An 18840-nucleotide genomic window follows, 5' to 3' on the forward strand; every position below is an offset into this window, starting at 1 on the left:
TAATGAAAATTAAGAGACTAAAAACATATTTAATCTTTATCAAAATAATAAAATAATCTGAACATTAGATACAATAATTAATCTTAATGGTATTATTTTATAAAAAATGAGAATGATGATTGAGTTGAGAGCATATTTCTCTAAATTGGAAAAGTTCAAGTCCTATGCAAAGAGCAAAGTTAAATAATGCCCTGTTAGGGCATGTGAGATTCCATTATTTGGTTTTGATTGATTTGAATACTCATCTTAGCTAGAACAGTACACGTACTAAACAAATGTTCAAAGTGTTGCAACAATTTGGTCTTAAAAGTCATCAATTAATTTAATTTAACTATTTTTAGGTGATGGAAAACAGACACCCTTCTTATCATCTTCTATATTTCTTTCGAAGTGCCAGAAAAATGTTTTTATTTACAATATGATACTAGATATAAATTATATTTAATCATTATTTATAATAAAAATATTTCTTTTTTAATTTTTTTATGATAGTAATAATTGTTCTCTTTTCATATAATTAATACTGTATTGCTATTTCTATTGGTAACCTAATTATATTTTTAAAAGTATTATTTCCTTTTAATAATATTTTGTTTTATGATTCATTAATTTTATATTCAAAGTTATAAAATGTTGTATTAATATTCATATTTAATATCAACATATTTTTAAAAGGTGTTCTTAATTTTTACCGTTTCGATAACGATTTTATTTCCAACTTTATTTTGAAGTTTTTATTTTTTCTAATATGCCGAGCATTGTTTTTTGTTTATTTACTTTTTAGAGATTGTCTTGTACATTTTAATGATAATAGTAGATCTATTTCTTGTACATTTATGTCTATGTATATTTCTTATTTTGCGGTACTCTTTTCATTTACTCTACAAATATTATTGCCAGTTGGATTTTTTTTTCAAATGCATATTATGCTATTCTTGAGTTGTTATTTTCATCCATTTGACATCATTTATAACTAAATCAGTATATCAAGAGTGTCTTTATATTGATTTGATTGTCATTAGTTTAAAAAAATGTATATTAAAATGTATAAAAGAAAAGCATGGTTATGATTAATTAAAAAAAATGTATGTTAAAATTTATTAACTAAGCAAGGTTAAATGATACACAGTTTAAATAACATATAAATGATTCACAGTTGAAATATAGTTGTAAATAATAATTTTTAGTACCTAATAAAATATCCATTTTTTAATATTTTTAATTCTAAATCACTAAAACACTTTATTTCACTATTCAAAATATTACCGACAAAATAATTGTTAGGGAAGAAAATATTAACTTTTTTAGAAATAAAAAACAACTTAATAATTCATCAAATATAAAAATATGTTTAAGTTATTATAAATATTTTATATTAAATTGAATCCATGTCTGGCATTTTGGATATTCTTTTACATTTGTAACAGCCCGATAAAATAGACATTTTTATTCTCTCAAATTCTTATATGATTGAGTATAAAGCAAACCTAGTCATATAAAGGGGATAAAACATACATAAACATAAAAACATAGTAATATATAGTCTTATTCACATAAGATTTTTTAAAATAAAATACATGACCAAAATAAGTTGTTGAAGAAGTTACAACACTATAATCATACTACTTTCTTTCTTACGTGTCACTAACATCATTTACTCACGTCATAATAACGTTAATTTTAAAAGAAAGAACACAATAAACAGTAACAAACAAAGTAAACTAATAATAACTTTAAACTAATAAAAATAGTTTATAACACAATCTAAACCAACCAATCACATAATCCAATATTCATGTCATCACACCAATGAAAAATACATATACAATCAATAACATTATACAATCAATAACATTAGAGTAAATATTTGGATTTATGCAATTGCTCGGATACTAGAAGCTATGCACCTATTATAGAACTTTCAAAATAATAAAATAATATGATATGATATGATATGTCAAAATCAACCCAAATTTATCAAATCACCAAACCTCCTTTTGATAAGATTAATTCACTTATAACTTAAAAGAGAATGGTAGCTAACCCATAAACCAGTTAGAGTTATCAAAATGGGTTAAAACTCTTTTTCTAACCCAGTCCACTACAGATTTGAGTCGGGTTGAATTAAAAAAAAATTAAATTTCAATAAAATCTAAAAATGTACCTGATCCATTAAGAAATTGGTTCACCAACCTAGATATAAAATAAACCCACCTTACTCTTAACTTAACAGTCTAACCTAAAATACAAGCAAACTTTTTTTTTCTAAAATTTTGGGGGAGAGAGGCTCGTTCCCATGTCTAAAATGTAAAAAAAAAATTTTTTTAAAATATGTTTGGACTTTTTAGATTTTGGTTACATATTAAAAATTTGTTAGATTTAAGAAAAAAAGTTGTAACTTTTTTTTAATTAAGTGAACCAACTTGTGATAAGGTCGAGTTCAAATTTCTTGTGTTCATTACTAAGTGAATCGGGTTGAGTTGACTCACTAAGTGACCAATTCGTGGTGGGTTGGGCTAGGACGGGTGACATGTTTTGTCAGCTTTAAAGCCAATTATAGGAATCTCCTTACCTCTTCACCATCTAGATCTCGTCTTCTATATGAGTCTAACAGTCGAGTAGAGAGCTTCAGAAGAGTGTCCCTAACAATTGTATAACTATCTATCTTACCGTACCTTTCCTCCTCATGCAACCAAAACATAACATACAAAGCAATATATCACATCCCTTTATATTGAAATAACCTCCTAGAAATATTTCATTCCATTCCTCTAATACCATTTCATAGGATATAGCCTCTTTGAAACTTTTCATATTTTTTATACTCCTCGTTCATTTCCTTTTCATTCATATATTTATAAAACATATCTACAAAAAATATATAAAATTATTTAATCACATTGGCATGCTTTACACTTCATATCACACACATTTATCATTCCTAAAATACATACTTTTATTAAGATCAACCTAAGGCCACAATAATGCACAAAAACCTCCTCACGAAAATATTTTTCATAAAAGAGAAACCTAAAATAGACAATCATAAGAGATTACATTTTTTAACTACAGACATCAAACCAAAGATCCCAACAATAATAATAAAAGATTTATATCTTTGGATTAACAAAGCAAGAATCTCAATTTTTTCGAAATGACTCGTAACAGGAAAACCCAACTCACCTAATGAGGTATAAGGCTCGCATAGTGAGTTTGCATAATCCAGAAACTCAAATTATGCAATTTTTCAGTTCCAAAAATCCTAAAAAAAACCAATATCAAGCTTATACCAAGTCAGAAACATCTTCAATTTCATAATAAATTATTGATTCAACCAAACTTATCTCATTTAACATGCTTTCCAAGAAAAGCCCAATTTCAACCATACATACATATATAAACATGTAAGTTAGGGATCACCATTTCATACCAACATATAAAAACAATAAGCAAGCCAATTTAAGATACCAAATTACCACATCAATACACATCTATAGACCAAACAAAAATCATCATGCAATAGTTCAAAATTTTAGCTTCCCTCACCTGAAAGGGTATTTTTAAGTTCCAAAGCATCTTTTCTCAACTTCCACCCACATAAAACCTATCTACATACGCACGAGAAGATAAAATCAATTATATGAGAACATGGTTGGACTTATAAACACACAAAGAATTCATGAGAGTAAAGAAAATCCAAATACAACTAAAAGAAAATCAAGAGAGCGGAAAAACATAGATTGAACTTCTCAAAATAAGGAAGAAAGAAGACTTATTCTATCCTTGATTTTGATATATGAGATTTGTAAATCTCTTCACAATAATTCCAATAACAGGCTTTGATAGAAGAATAAACAAGATATAAGTGACATATCACAGTGAAAAAATAGAAAAGACTTAATCAATGTTCCTAGGGTGATTGGTCTTCGTGACTACTTTGGCCCTACACAGAAAAACACTCAGTCAACGAGTCAGGAAGCACTGAGGCATATGGATCTTCAGTGGGAGGAAAAACTCAACCAAAGCATGAGATCAATGGAGCAACGATTCATGGAGCAGCTACAAGAACAAAAAGAAATACAAAGAGCGCTTGAAGAGAAGGTGCATTCCATGACGGAGGGCACCATGGGGCCCGCTGAAACTCCCACACCACCTCGTGTCAACACTAGAGGATCATGCTCTGCTGTAGAACCTACTCGGTATAGCGTTCAATATGAGTTGTTGGTTGATGGGGATCCCCCACGCATTGTGGCTGTTGGACGAGAGTGCTTGAGGGAGGACAGACTATTCATGGTGTTCCCATATTACCCCACCACGTACGTGTGACAATTGACGAGGTTCAGGATCCCCAGGCTCAGGTGCCTGTACCCACTCCAGAAATTCATTTTGTGGGGGAGGCCATAGGATCATTTATAGCCTGGCCTAGAACATTAATCATGTCACACATTGCTACTCCACAAGTATAATGTCTTTATTATTACTATTTCTATGTTAAATTTAAAAATATTTGTTGATAACTTTGAAATTCTTATCTTCAGTTTACACGTCCTCAGAAGCAGCTGATTCATGATACAGTCATACATGAAGATGATGACATGGCTGAAGCGGAGGATGATCCTCTATAAAAGCTAATGACAAGATTATCCAGGTTGAAGAGAGCACCATTAGACCTATACTGCGATTTGAGAGTATTTGGTCTCCCCCCATGTGCCAGTATATATCACATTGACTGATGCATTGGAGGTGATTGGGGGAGACAGGATGTTGAATATTTCTATCATTCAACTATGGTGCATGTAAGATAGTTAATTTTGTCTTCCATATTAGTTTTATTTAGATTCCTAGTTTCTAACAACTTAACTTTGTTGTTTTAGGTACATGGACATAATCGTTGTAGACCAAGGTCGGTCTTCCATGTACGGATTTGTTGAACCTCAGACCATTCAACCTTTTGGTAACACACTTAAAAGCAAATAACATTATTTGCAAACATGGATGGATGAGTCAAAAAGAGACGTATACCTTGTGCTATACATTGATGGGTAGGTGTTGTTATATGTAAAATTTCATTATTAAAGTTTACTTAATTAGTTGGTCATCATTCCCAAACAATATAAAATTATATGGTTTTGTTGTTGCACAGGAAGATGAAAACTGACTTGAGAACCATGCTTCAAGGGTAAGTGTTTCTCCAAAAATGACTTTGAATTTGATGTTCACCTTAAACTTTTATGATAAATATAGTTATATTAATTTTACTTTGTGTTTTCAATCTAAATAGAGTTATTGGTAAATCTCGAGGTCAACTAGTTCAAATTTTGTATCCAAAGGTTGTAAGTCATTTATACTTCTAATTCATTTTCTATGTTATTGAATGATCTAAATTCTTGACTATTTAGTTTGTCATTTTAGTGTAACCAACAACTAGATTCATGGGAATGTGGCTTTTATGTCATGTGTTGGATTAAGACCATAATTCGAGATGTCATTACAGATGACTGGAATGAGGTAATGATGCATACCTTGAATACATTACAAATCAAATTCATCTTTAAACATATATGAAACCATAATGAATCTTTCTTCATTTTGCAGCACTTCAAGAGTACATCTCCTATACTAGAGGACACAATTAGGCAGATAAGGCAGGAGTGGACAACTTATCTTCTGCAAAGATGGAGCTAGGATCACTTATATTTCTTGTTGAACATTACTTTGGTTTAGTTTAAGTTTATATTTTGATAGTTTTGGTATTGGATTGTTTTTTACATTAAGTAGAACTTTCTTTATATAAAACGCACACACATACACACACACACACATATATATATATATATATATACATATATATATATATATATATATATATATATATACATATATATGTATATATATGTATATATATATATATGTATATATATATATATATATGTGTATATATATATATATTATAGTATATTGTTCTGGGACAATTTTCTGTTTTTCAAGTGTGGTTTTATTGCAAATAAATTAATTTAAAAAAAAAACACCTAGTAGACGTCGGTTAATGCACTGTCACGTCTATAGACATTTGTCAATGCACAAACCGACGTCCAATGAGTTACAGTGAACAAAACGTTTCAGGGCCTATAGACGTCGGATATGCCTACATCTGATGTCTATATACACGTCTGTTATATCCAAAATCTGACGTCTATATAGACGTCAGTTATATCCACCTCCGACGTCTATATAGACGTCCGGTATCCAGTCCAACGTCTACATAAACGTCGGATATACACTGTCTGACGTATGATTAACATCATCCACAAAGACGTCGGATGTGGATCCAACGTTAAAAGACCAAAATAACAGACATCTAAAGTCTTTTCTGCACTAGTGAGAGAAGAAAGATAACTCCATGTGTAATAAGCTTTTTAAACATAAAGCCTATGTAGTTTAACTTACTACATCTAAAAACTTTATTTTAAAGGCCTCACAAAATTTAACATTAACCAACTATGAATAAAAGTCCACCCAAATAAAGCCTATATATATTCTCCATTTTCTATATAAGTTAAATAATTGATATATATATATATATATATATATATATATATATATATATATATATATATATATATATTCTAATTTTTATATCACCAAAATAGTTTATATGTTTATAATGAATTTCACATAAATCAACACATCCTCATATAAGTATTTAAAGATAAAATGAGAACTAGCAACAAATCATTAATAAGTTCACTTTTTTATTTAGAGAAAAGTAAATATAAAAATGGTTCAGGTTTAAAATAACATTTTGAATTTCACTTACTTGCAAATGAATTGTCTTGCTTTTCCTCTGCAAGTGCATATGAAGTGTCGGGAGATTGTATAGCATACATATTCCTAATCAAAGACATATACATAATTCATCCAATTCCAAATCCAATTCCATGATTATACATACAGAATCCAAATGTACTAACCAATCCCATGTGATTTCGCATTAGATCCATTATTAATAGGACCCACATATATTCAATTCTACATCTCTCGTCATTATTCTACATAAATAATAATATACTTTTACGTGGTAGAAAATTTAAGTGAAAAAAATAGCTTAACTTTTATAATTACGAGTGTGACATTATTTTATAGCGTTAAACAATAACAAATTATGTATTTATAAAAGAAAAATATGTATTCCATTGATTTTAAAAAAATAAAAATAAAGCATAATCTTGAAAGGTTGATGACAATGATTTATTTCTTTCTATTACTTCATTTTAAATTTCTTTTATATATATATATATATATATATATATATATTAGTTTGGAATGTACCGTTTCATTGAAGAAATATTTTAAATTATAAAATAATAATTTTATCTTTGTAAATTCTATTATTATAATGTCCTAATTAAGTTATTTGTAAAGACAATAGTATAAAAAGTTAGATGAGTTATCGTTTAAAGAGTTTTAATGATAATAAATATGATTAAGAATTGATTGTTTTTCATTATAATATTACTTTAGGTATGCATATACATATTTTGTCTTTAAACAATTAATACAAATTATAAGTATCATGTGAACTTTCAAGAAATACATTTGTTTAAAAGGTTTAATATATACATTTGGATAAATATTTGCTATGATTATCTTTTAAGTAAAATATGATAAGAATCTATATCAATCAACAACAACACTTATTTGTAATAGAAAATATATTATTTATGATATTATTTTATATATAGAGGTTATACTTTTATGAGCATAAACAAAAAGGAAACGTGTTTTTTCATCAGAAGATTCGAACACATTAATATTAAGGAATTTTATGCGAGATTAAAGATGTATAATATGAAAATTATGACAAAAATATTAAATATAAATTTATCTACAACCGCGTCATTCTGATCAACTATAAATATAAAATGAAGATGCTAATAGAGACACACGATTGTTCTTTCTTTATGATAAAGTTGGTAAAGCCTATAATTCTCTGTGACTTGGTGCATCACCTATTGCTGCTCTATCAATAATGTCTAGCTGCTTGGGTGTTTCTTCATTTGCGTTTGTTGGTTGATTAGAAAAGTATCCTTCTTTTGCTTTTTTTTCATCAACCTACTTAGAGTAAGAATCATTCAACTCTAGTAATATCTTATCAGGTTTATGCTTATTGGATCTTTTATGAATGAATTATCTCACAACTTTGGTTCTTAAGTTATCGATTATAGGCTTTGAAGTTTCATAGTACCTAAACATTGTTCCTTTCAAGGTTGTCTTTGATATTCAATTGTTTTATCCTTCCATAATTAATTGTGAGTTTTCTTCATAATAGCTATGATGTGGATTCTATTTTGTAAATAACATATTATATTTATTACCTTTGCCCATTAGTGCTTAATAATTGAATTAGAATTTGACAAAGTTATGGTAGTTTCTTACAATGATATTTCTCTATCTCACCATTTTGTCGTAGTGTTTTGTGGGGTTAAAAAATTGTGAATACCATCATCAGTGTTGCTGAAAGCCTTCATCTACCAACTCTACGTCATGATTATAATAGATATAATATATAAGCCTTTTTCATTTTTAACTTTCTTGCAAAATCTATAAAGAATTCAAATGTTTATCCTTATAGATAAGGAACTTGACTCAAGTCCATATATAGTGTAGTTGTTAATAAACATATTTTATTGACATTTTTAGTATAGTTAATTAAACGGTCTACCATTTCTTTAGTACATAAATGTTCGTTTTTAGTTGTTATATATAAACCCTTATTGTGAAAACATGTTTTTCTATTAAATGCTCAAAAAATTGACTCTAAATGAAAAAACTTACACTCAATCTACTAAATTTTTTGGATTTGAGTAAATTTATGTGTCGACTTTAATATTAAATTAAAAATAAGTTGAGTGAAGATGTCCATGAGAATGAGGTTTAGTGAAGTTTAACCCTAACAATAATATATCATATCATTCTTTATCTATTATGCATTCCAAGTGTTTGAGAAAATCCTACAAGGATTGATATTTGTTTTTGCATGTGTTCTTACTAAATCCTCAGCAGTTTGGATCTTATGAATAGGAGAAAATAAATATGAGTGATTGTATATTTTCTAGTGAAATATCATGTGTATTATTTATAGAGTTTTTGGACTGTATGACTTATGCGATAAAAATATATAATATCAAAATTATAAAAATAATCAAACTACTGATATATGATAGTCAATAGAATAATCATAATAACGTGATATCTTACCTGATTATCCAAATATTTATAAATATATAATATTAAAGAATATTATAATGTAATCAAATTATCAATATTTGGTCATATGGTTAATATGTGAATATTTATGCTAACAAATATATATTAAAATATTATATAATCAGGTTAATAATACTGAATGAGCTATCGCGCTACTTAACAATAACTTTTTTTGGTCTAAATTTGTTATTAATTATATATGGATTGCACCATTCCTTCCAGAAAACAATAATTATTTACTATCTATTATTGCGTAATGGATTTGAATGTATGATGCTAATACTTATCATTTCCCTCAATTTTTAATCCGCATATGTGTTTGTGAACAATATCTTTTTCCAATCGTTAAATGAATACACATGGGAGTACATCTTGGCATTTCCATAATTTTGTGAAGCTTCACGCACATGTCTAATGTCTTATGCTGTTGACTAATTGCCCAACCCCATACAATCTAATTATGAACCCCTTTTTTTATAAGAATACAATAATGACATGACATTAAGATAGGTGTAAGACAACAATAAATACATTGTTAACGAGAAATGTCGTTTGTGTGATCACTAAAACGAGTACTCAGCCAAGAAAAAGAAAGGTGTTGAATTGACCCTTTAAAAAAATGTTTACTTTGAAAGTTTCCTTTTGTTAATTCAGATTGACTAAGGATTTTACCAAAACATGATTTCTGAATCATACATTTTAATTGATTGAAAAACATAATTAACTTAGTGAAATTCTAACAAAGAATTCAAAAAAAATCACTTAATCAGATTTCGAATTTAATCAATTTAACAAATCATAATCAATTACAAATAATAACATATGCATTATTTTATGTTATTATACAAATTATTATAATAGATCATGCAATTTTTTTTTCTTGATAATATCAACCTATCCCAATGAAATGGAAAAAACATAAACTAAACACACAATATTTTTATATTAGTTTCTGTAACATCTCGATATTTGTAATGTAAATGATATCTTTTGTATAATATTTTCATTAAAAAAATGTTATCTTATGTATAACTGTAACTCCTCACTTTTTTTTAACTATATTTAAATTTCTTATTTAAATATGTTTTTATAAATAAATTGGTAAATTGTGAAAAAGAGCTTTGATAAAACAAATAAAAATAAAGGATGATTTGAGGTTTCAACTAATTTTTTTCCTTATGTTATTTCGATAACATTTTGATCACAACTTCATGAATCATTATATTAAACTCTAATTTTTACAAAGTATTATTGAAATATAGTTTTTCACTATAATCGATCAAATTTAAAGATAAATTCCAAAATAAATAATTTCCACATTTTATTATAAAAATTAGGTCTCTTCATATTGTTTATTTCTATGTTACCTTAGTAAATTTTTTTTTCAAAGTCTGTAATAAGAAATCGGGTTGGAAACTTTATTAAGAGTTTTTAAGACATAGTATTTCATTTTGAAATCTGTAGTAAGAAATGTAATTTTCGCATTTGGAACAAGGAACAATACTTCTCCCAAGTATTATAATATTTAAATAGTAAATGATGATTTTAGTATTATATGTTTGTGAATGTATAAAAACAAAATAATATTAAAATAATAATAATAATAAATATAAATTTTCTATAAAATGTTAAGGGAAAACATGAAATAGGGTGAGTTTTAGTAGTTGCATCCGTCCATCTTTCTCTCCTTCTTCTTCATCTTCATTTTCTTTCTAATTTAAAAGAAAAGCTATCGAAAAATATTTTAAAATAATTTGGAGAAATTATTTAATCAATTGAGAATTAGAGTTTACTTGGAAAAGTTATTCATTGTGAAGCTAGACATTTATCATTATTATATATTTCATTTCATTATGTTTACTTATTTAAATTATGTGCCGTATTCAAATTTTTATTTATATTTATTATTTTGTTTATTTAATTTATTTAGTGAGGTGTTTATAATCAAAATATTTTGTTTTAATTTATTTGATTTATTTAATTTATTTAGTGAGGTGTTTATAACCTCAATTTTATTTATATTTATTAATCTAGTTATTTAATTTACTTAGTGAGGTGTGAATAATATTTTTTATTTATTCAAATTTCTATTTATCGTTTTATTCTGTTTAGTTAATTTATTTAGTGAAATGTCATATTCTCATTTTTATTTATATTTATTATTCTTTTTATTTAATTTATATAGTAAAATGTTCATAACCTTATTTTTATTTATTCTTTTGATTTGTTTAATTTAATTAAGTGAGGTGTTTATAACTTCATATCTATTTATTATTTTGGTTTAATTAATTTAGTGAGTTACCCTATTCTCATTGTTTATACCTTCAACTATATGATAATTATCGTAAGACCAGGAAAAATGAACTATCTAGAGAGTAAGTAGGAGAGAATTATAACATCCAGATATTTACAATGTAAATAATATTTTATGTATAATATTTTCATTAAAAAAATATGTTATCTTATGCATAATTGTAACACCATCTCTTTTATTTTAATTATATTTAAGTTTTTTTTATCTAAATATGTTTTTATAAGAAAATTGATAAATTATGAAAAAGGGTTTTGAAAACAAAATAAAAGAAATGATGATTTTACAGTGCCAACTAGTTTATATTCTTAAGTTGTTTTGGTAAAATTGTGATTACAACATCATGAACCATTAGCTTGTGAGCCTCTCTCATCTCTTCGACCCTTATGTCCTCTGTCGCCCACTCTCTCAACTCCTTCATTGTTTTTGGGAGTCGTCGGCAAATGCTATTTGTGAATGATCCCGATTTAAGGGTCGATAGTACATACTGAAGGGTAAGCTCAAGGTTGAGACCTTTCACCATTAGGTCTTCTAAATCAATCACTCAACTCCACGGTGGACGCCAAAATGTTTCAGGTATAGGGTCGAGAAACTCCACAAAACACACCTTCAAACTTTCACTCCTTAACCACTCGGGTAGTTGTGTCCATCCTTAGTCCAAATTATCCTTCGTCTGTGCTCTAAACTGGTCAGGGGTACCTACCAAAGGTATTCTGATGCTTAAGTCAATAAACAGTTCGGGGGTCAGAGTAAAGTCTTAAATTCACAATAAATGCTAACACGTACCTCTTACCTTTGACCTTTATTTATAGTTTTTTAGATGAGCCTAAGATTAATGGAACATTAATCATAGCTCAATCTCAACCCATTACACTAATTAGTACTTGCCTTATAACCTTGATACTTGACATGAGAAGTATTTGTTGCTGAGATCGCCTGTCTGACCCATACTTATGCATGATTGGATGACCTTCGTATTTGCTTTACTTGAAATTTAGTATTTATATTGTTGGGCCACCCGCTCCTCTTTATTTGTCGAAATCGTCCGGCCATATGGTACATCTTCTCTGAAATTTTTCTTAGATTTTTGTTAAAATCTTCTATTATGTTTTTTTATATAATTTTATATTACTTGTATTTTCTTTTTATATTCAAACATATTTTACTTTTGTAAAATAATTCTCTTCTAATACTTTTAAGAAAATATTTTTGTTTTCAAGTTTTCTCTTGTGTTTTATCAAAACTCTTACAACATATATAACCCTTCAAGTTCATGATCACATAGGATATTAAATGATGGAGTCATAAATTCCCCTACCATTATGAAGTACCGAGAAAATTAATAACTTTTAACACCAACTATATTATATACATTGCACCCTGAAATAGAAAATCACCACCATTTATCAAATACAAAAATCTAAAAAAAGGTGTAGATGAAAGTGAATTAACAATAAATGATACGATGCACAAAAAATTAATAAATAAAATTAAAGAGGAACAGTTATTATATAGTTAAGAAGTATTATGTCGAGAACCGAAAGAAATTAAAGCTAGAGTAAAGAGGGAAAATAATCAAAGAGGAAATTAACCTCTTTTTTAGGAGTTAGGATTATGAGTGTAAAGTTGTGTTAGAGATAAAAAACTTATCAAACACAAAGAAGACAAAAAGACGAGACACAAGTAAGGGAAAAGACCAAACTTAATCACCACAAAAGAAAACAAGTTCTTCCTACACATATCCATGACTATTAAGGAGCAAGACCAAAATCCTAAACCTAATTAATCAAGATAATGTCGGTGGGTCAACGACTCAAGAATAAAATGAAAATAATTGTCTTACCAAAGAGAACACAGTGAAAGGAATAATAGAAAATCATAAAAGGAGATATTTATCTTAGCAAACAACAAATTAAAAAAAAACAGTTAACTTAACAAAAAAATTAAATTTAATTCCACATGTCTTGTTTGGGAAAAAAGAGTTATCAATGTATCAGTGTCCGAAACGCATAATTTAAATATGTTTGTTTAAAAAATTTAATGTACGACTATCATTACGGAAACAGTTTTAATTATGAGTTTTTGGTAAACTTACCAACTCGTCAGCCAATACATAAAGAAGCTTACATGGGTTAACCGATGAGTTTGGCACTATTGTGATTTTGTACATATACCCGATAATAATATAAGAACCAAGCATATTACGTAATTGTACTTGCACCGTTATGCATGCAAAAAGAAAAGAAAGCACAATTTATTGTTCTTTAATTAGTTAATCACTCATGAGGAGGTTAATTGTAGTTGTAGCAATGTGATTAGTGGAGTTAACAGCGCCATTTATTTCAAAGAGAAGGAGAGTATGATGATTCGTTGCTGGCTCCTGTTACAACAACGACGTAATATATCTCATGCCATTACATGCATCCTGTTATTCCTATCACTCAAAGAACGGATACAGAACAGAAAGACAAAGGCGACACAATAATTAGAAAACGGAGGAAGAAACAGACAAAACGGAAAAGCGGGTGATTACGTTATTCTGGGGTCCTGTTGATTCTTCAGGCGAGGCGAGGAGAAGAAAAATAAAAAATAAAAAATGAAAAATAAAAATAGAAAAGCGTAAGATGCATGCATGCGCGCAAATGGCTATGTCGCGAAAGCAAGCGACACGCGAGGTGCGTTGCGGTGAGCCCTGGCAAGTGGTGGCTTATTTACACTCCCAATCTTACTACTGTTACCCCCACTCGCGATAGCGTTCACATGTGATGCTGATGGTGACGTGGCACCTCTCTGTCCCTCTGATCCACATTTCACCGGCTGCGGCCCCACGCTAACCGCCTTCTCGCACCGACAGCTCACCAACAAACCGTTTCCTCCTTTACGCTTCCATTTCTCCTCCACGCCCGGAACCGCCTCGTCGTGTCCCTCCGCCGTCGTCACGCTCCACTCGATGCTCGCCTCGCTCGGCTCGTAGCACTCCGTTATAGTCGGCGTCGTGGAGCCCTCGTCTACGCTTCTTCGACCGAAGAAGAACGCCGTGGTTGAAGTGGAGCCCGAGGCCTCGTCGAACGAGTCTCTGCTGTTGCGACGGTACGCCGCGGGGAACGTTGACTGTGTCGCGGTCGAGAAGCTCTCGATCTCGAAGAGATCGGAGCTCGCGTCGCTCGCGGCGTCGTCTTCGACGACGCGTGCCTTAGCTGGGAACGAGAAGTTCAGCGGCTTCGGCGATGCCTCGTCTGGGGGCCGGAACACCTCTAACGAGTCGCGCGGCGGATCTTCCTCTGCGACGCTGTTTGCGACTTTTAGTTTTGTTATTGGATTGTTAGGGTTTAGCACGGGGAAAGTGAATCCCTCGGTGAACGGTACTCTCACTGAGCTCGTAACTCTATGAGAGTTGGAATTGTGAAACCGTTGCGATTTCGCTGCCGCAATTGTTGCTGTTACCGGTACCGGTAGCGATGCTGGTGTTTCATTCAGAATCCACTTATTTGGTGTGATGTGATTAGCAACGTTGTGATGTTCGTAATTTCTTTCTTGTTGTGATATCTGAGATTTGGATTCTTGAGCTGATTCTTTGATTTGAACTGATTTTTTCCCCGTGCAAGGACATTTTCTCCTAAGGAGCCAAATGGATTTGGAGTGTTTGGGGTTTCGAAGGCTTTTAGGGTTTTGCATTGAGACAGGGATTGCACCTGGAGGGTGAGACAGCAGCCCCGTTTGGCTGTTCCAGCTGGCTTCTGAGGAAGCCGTTGGAGTTGCCGCGTGGAATGAGCGTGCTCTGTAGTTTCTGATGTGGGCGTAGCCGTCCACAGATGATGAAGCAGAGGAGTATCTGGTGGTTTCTGTGGCGATGACATCACCTCTCTCTGGAATTCGCTCCATGGGAGAGACTCTGCTGATGTTAACCTTTTGAATGTTATTGGTGTTGTTGCTGCTACCATCATCGTTGAAGTATTTGTGAGCATCGAATATGCTAAGCTCAGAGATGGCGTCTTCAACAGGTCCTGTAGTTATTGTTGCCTTGTTATCGGGTCTGAGATAGGATGAGAAAGATGCGTCTGTATCTCTCACGGTCTGCATCACTGTTGCTCTTTCAATACTATCAAAATTATATATATATTTTTTGTGACTCAAAAACTGAGCTGTTGCATTTGGAATTCCTTTGGTCTGATATATATGTGTTCAGGTCTCTGTTCTGACTTGTCCTGACACCGATTAATTATGAGGCTGTAAAAACTAGAAACATCGTATGCCCTTCTCTGTTTTTCTTTTTTTCTTGCCTCTGTAATGAAACAAATTCCCCCAACTTATGATCTGACTCGCTCGCTTTCTTGATGAATAATGAGTAAACAACAAAAGTGTGAATTTTTTAAAAGCGGAATGTCCTGACTAGATTATGATATCTGTGGAGATAGAGTGATGGAACGGGCAATTATGTGTGATACTTCATCATTTGGATGCATCATGGCCATCTGTTAGTAGCTATCTCTGTCTACAGAGTTAATCATTGAGGAAAAGTTCTATGCCTTCTAATGTGAATCCTAAACATAACTGTAGTTTGGACTATCACATTGCATAGTAAAAAAAAGGATACTACAAGGAGAATTTATGTTTTCTGCACAATTTTAAAAGTGAAATTATATTATTCTTACTTTCATGCAACAAAATTTTAAAAGTGAAATTATATTATTCTTACTTTCATGCAACGCAATTTTAAAAGTGAAATTATATTATTCTCACTTTCATGCAACACAATTTTAACCACATTTTGGACTAAGTTATTCTTCATTTTACTTTTCTCCATTACATCCAGTAACTTCTTACTTCTTTTTCTTTCTTCCCTCTGCCCTTCTTTTATATATATTTTGTCCAAAGTTGAAGTATAATTAAGTTTTCTCTAATTTTAAGAGGTGGTTGATTCTCCGTGTCTGTAAGGTTTTCTATCAGGTACAGTTTATTCATCAAGAGCGTTCTGCTTTTGAAATAGAGATGTGCAGATATTGTCAGTGCTTCTTGGATTCCTAGTTGTACTACACATATCAAAGAGTTATTTATATGTGCAACAAATCGGGTGCTACACCTCAAATCCAATTGGTAGGTAGAGCTATTATACATATATACAGTATGCTTTATCAAAATATAATTAATGTTACTTTAGGACTTTGCGTTGATATATGATAGGCTCTTCGAATTAATTATTGATCTCTTTTATTATTGCTATAACTTGTCTTGGAATGACAGAAGAAAGTTAGGTGCATGCTGCATGCCTCCTTAAGAGCCTCATAAGACTCCAGAGTCCAGGACAATTAAGTTTACTATTTTAGAGACATAAAAATTGCTTGAATCACTTTTGCCTTGATGGATTGTTTCCCAACTCAAGATGTGTGACTGTTGTTTCTCCTATTCTTTTCCTTATTTTCTAAGTAAGTTTCCTCTTGATGTGGCTGCCTGATAAGTTTGGTAATGCTGATTCAATAAAGTAGGCAAATAACCACGTCCTATCTGACATCAAACATCAGCCAGGTAGCAACGTGAATGAGTGAGGGTCCATTGCATTTGACATTTAGAGATGAAGGTATGTCTGAACACTTGGGAGACCATAAAGAACTGTCTTTATGGGTTTACCCAATCAATTATAATAGGTGGATGATTTTGGAAACAGAGCATGGTGGGTCACCATTAACCTTCTAGGTAACATGGACTGCTTTGTTGCCCGCCTTTACACAATTTATGCATGGCTCTTGAGCAGGTGGTGGTCCTCATTTTGCCTTAGGAACAAGATTTTGGTCACATCTTTCTATCAGATAATATAATTTACTCTAACAATTCTTTAGCTCGTTATCAATATCTTTTACTTCAAAAAAAATTCGCCTGGTTGATATTGGTGGGTGATATTACTGTTCCTTTAGTAAGAAGGGTTGCTGTCTTTTACACTTGACGCCAGATAAAGCACTATTAATTTCTTGTTATGTTACTGTTCTTTCTTTTATTCTGCTTTTTTCTTTCTTCTTGGTAATCCTGTTAGGCGAGGGTGTAAGATTTTCTGAGGAGACTCTTTATTTCAAAATCTGTTAATTTTTTAACTTCAATGCCTAATGTATGTATAATAGGTGGATATAGTGTGCCGTTTGTATGTAATATTGCAATTGTTAAATATTATTCTATCGTATTGATCTTTGCGGATGTGTTTTGTTCCATCCCCAACAGCCTTTTTATGATGGAGAATTATACTTCATAAAGAAACAGGAAAGGGAGAAGGGGGCAATAGGTAACATGATTAAAAAAAGAAAGAGAGGGAGTAATAAATAGAAAAATGTTTTTTTAATAATTTTTTTTGACAACTTTTTTACCACATATTGTGATTGATTTGTTTATAAAACAGTGACACAATGTATTGTGAAAATATTGATAGAAAAAATTGTTAACACAGTTGAAATAAATAAGATGGCAGGGATTTCGATTACTGCAAAACGAATTCTCATCACAGTAAAAACGTCTGTCTACTTGTGGAAATAAATATTGGCCAAGTCTACTCAGGGAATTTAATTTCAATATAGATCTACTGCATGAAAAAGTTTCTCTAGTGTATAAAGCATATGCGTTTGCAAAGGCCAGAACTCTTGTATGATACGTCATATCCTTTTAATGGTTAGTTAGAGAAAGTATAATAGTTTTACATCATAAAAGAAAAGGAAGAAAGAGATGGAGAAAGAAAGAAGAAAAAGAAAAAAAAATGTAGATATATATATATATATATATATATATATATATATATATATATATATATATATATATATATATATATATATATATATGAGCAAAAGCTAAAGCTCTTTTCTAATGTCATGTCTTTTTAATGGTTGGTTAGCAAAAATAATTTTCTGTCTAGACTCTACTCATCTGTTAGAATTTCCTACTGATGTTACAGTTAACGGCTTCTAAAGTAGCTATAATTATGAGGTTCCATTAATTGATATTCATCAACCCCCAAGAAGGAAACCAAACTTGATAATTTCTTCATGTTCAAATGTACATATTCCTGTCTCGTGCATGATAGTTATATTTCCCAATTAACTCTTGCTCTGTCTGATGCTGGTGGCTGTAGTAACCAGATTTTACACAAATTATAGATGATTCTAAATAAAGAACTGTTTTGTGATATTAATTAAAGTTAAGGACTATATTTGATGCATCAAAACTAAAGATCAACATTTAGCTTAGCTCTGTGAAGGTTCTGTGGGCTGTCTATTTTATGGAGTGGA

At 30.5% G+C, this 18840-nt stretch overlaps 1 protein-coding gene across 1 annotated transcript; it reads right to left on the reverse strand.

Annotated features, from left to right (window-relative positions):
* Positions 1 to 13897: 13897 nt before the first annotated feature.
* LOC148197378 (protein PHYTOCHROME KINASE SUBSTRATE 4-like) lies at positions 13898 to 17708 on the reverse strand. The gene has a single exon (XM_088092336.1). The coding sequence runs from the start codon at positions 15656 to 15658 to the stop codon at positions 14225 to 14227; it is 1434 nt and encodes a 477-aa protein (XP_087948462.1). The 5' UTR covers positions 15659 to 17708; the 3' UTR covers positions 13898 to 14224.
* Positions 17709 to 18840: the final 1132 nt, after the last annotated feature.

This window comes from Vigna umbellata, chromosome 6 (assembly GCF_029865625.1).
Source record: "Vigna umbellata cultivar VRB3 chromosome 6, Vumbellata_1.0, whole genome shotgun sequence".
NCBI lineage: Eukaryota > Viridiplantae > Streptophyta > Magnoliopsida > Fabales > Fabaceae > Vigna > Vigna umbellata.

Coding starts and splice junctions, on each gene's coding strand:
- LOC148197378 (XM_088092336.1), bottom strand. CDS start 15,658: ATGCAGACCGTGAGAGATACAGACGCATCTTTCTCATCCTATCTCAGA.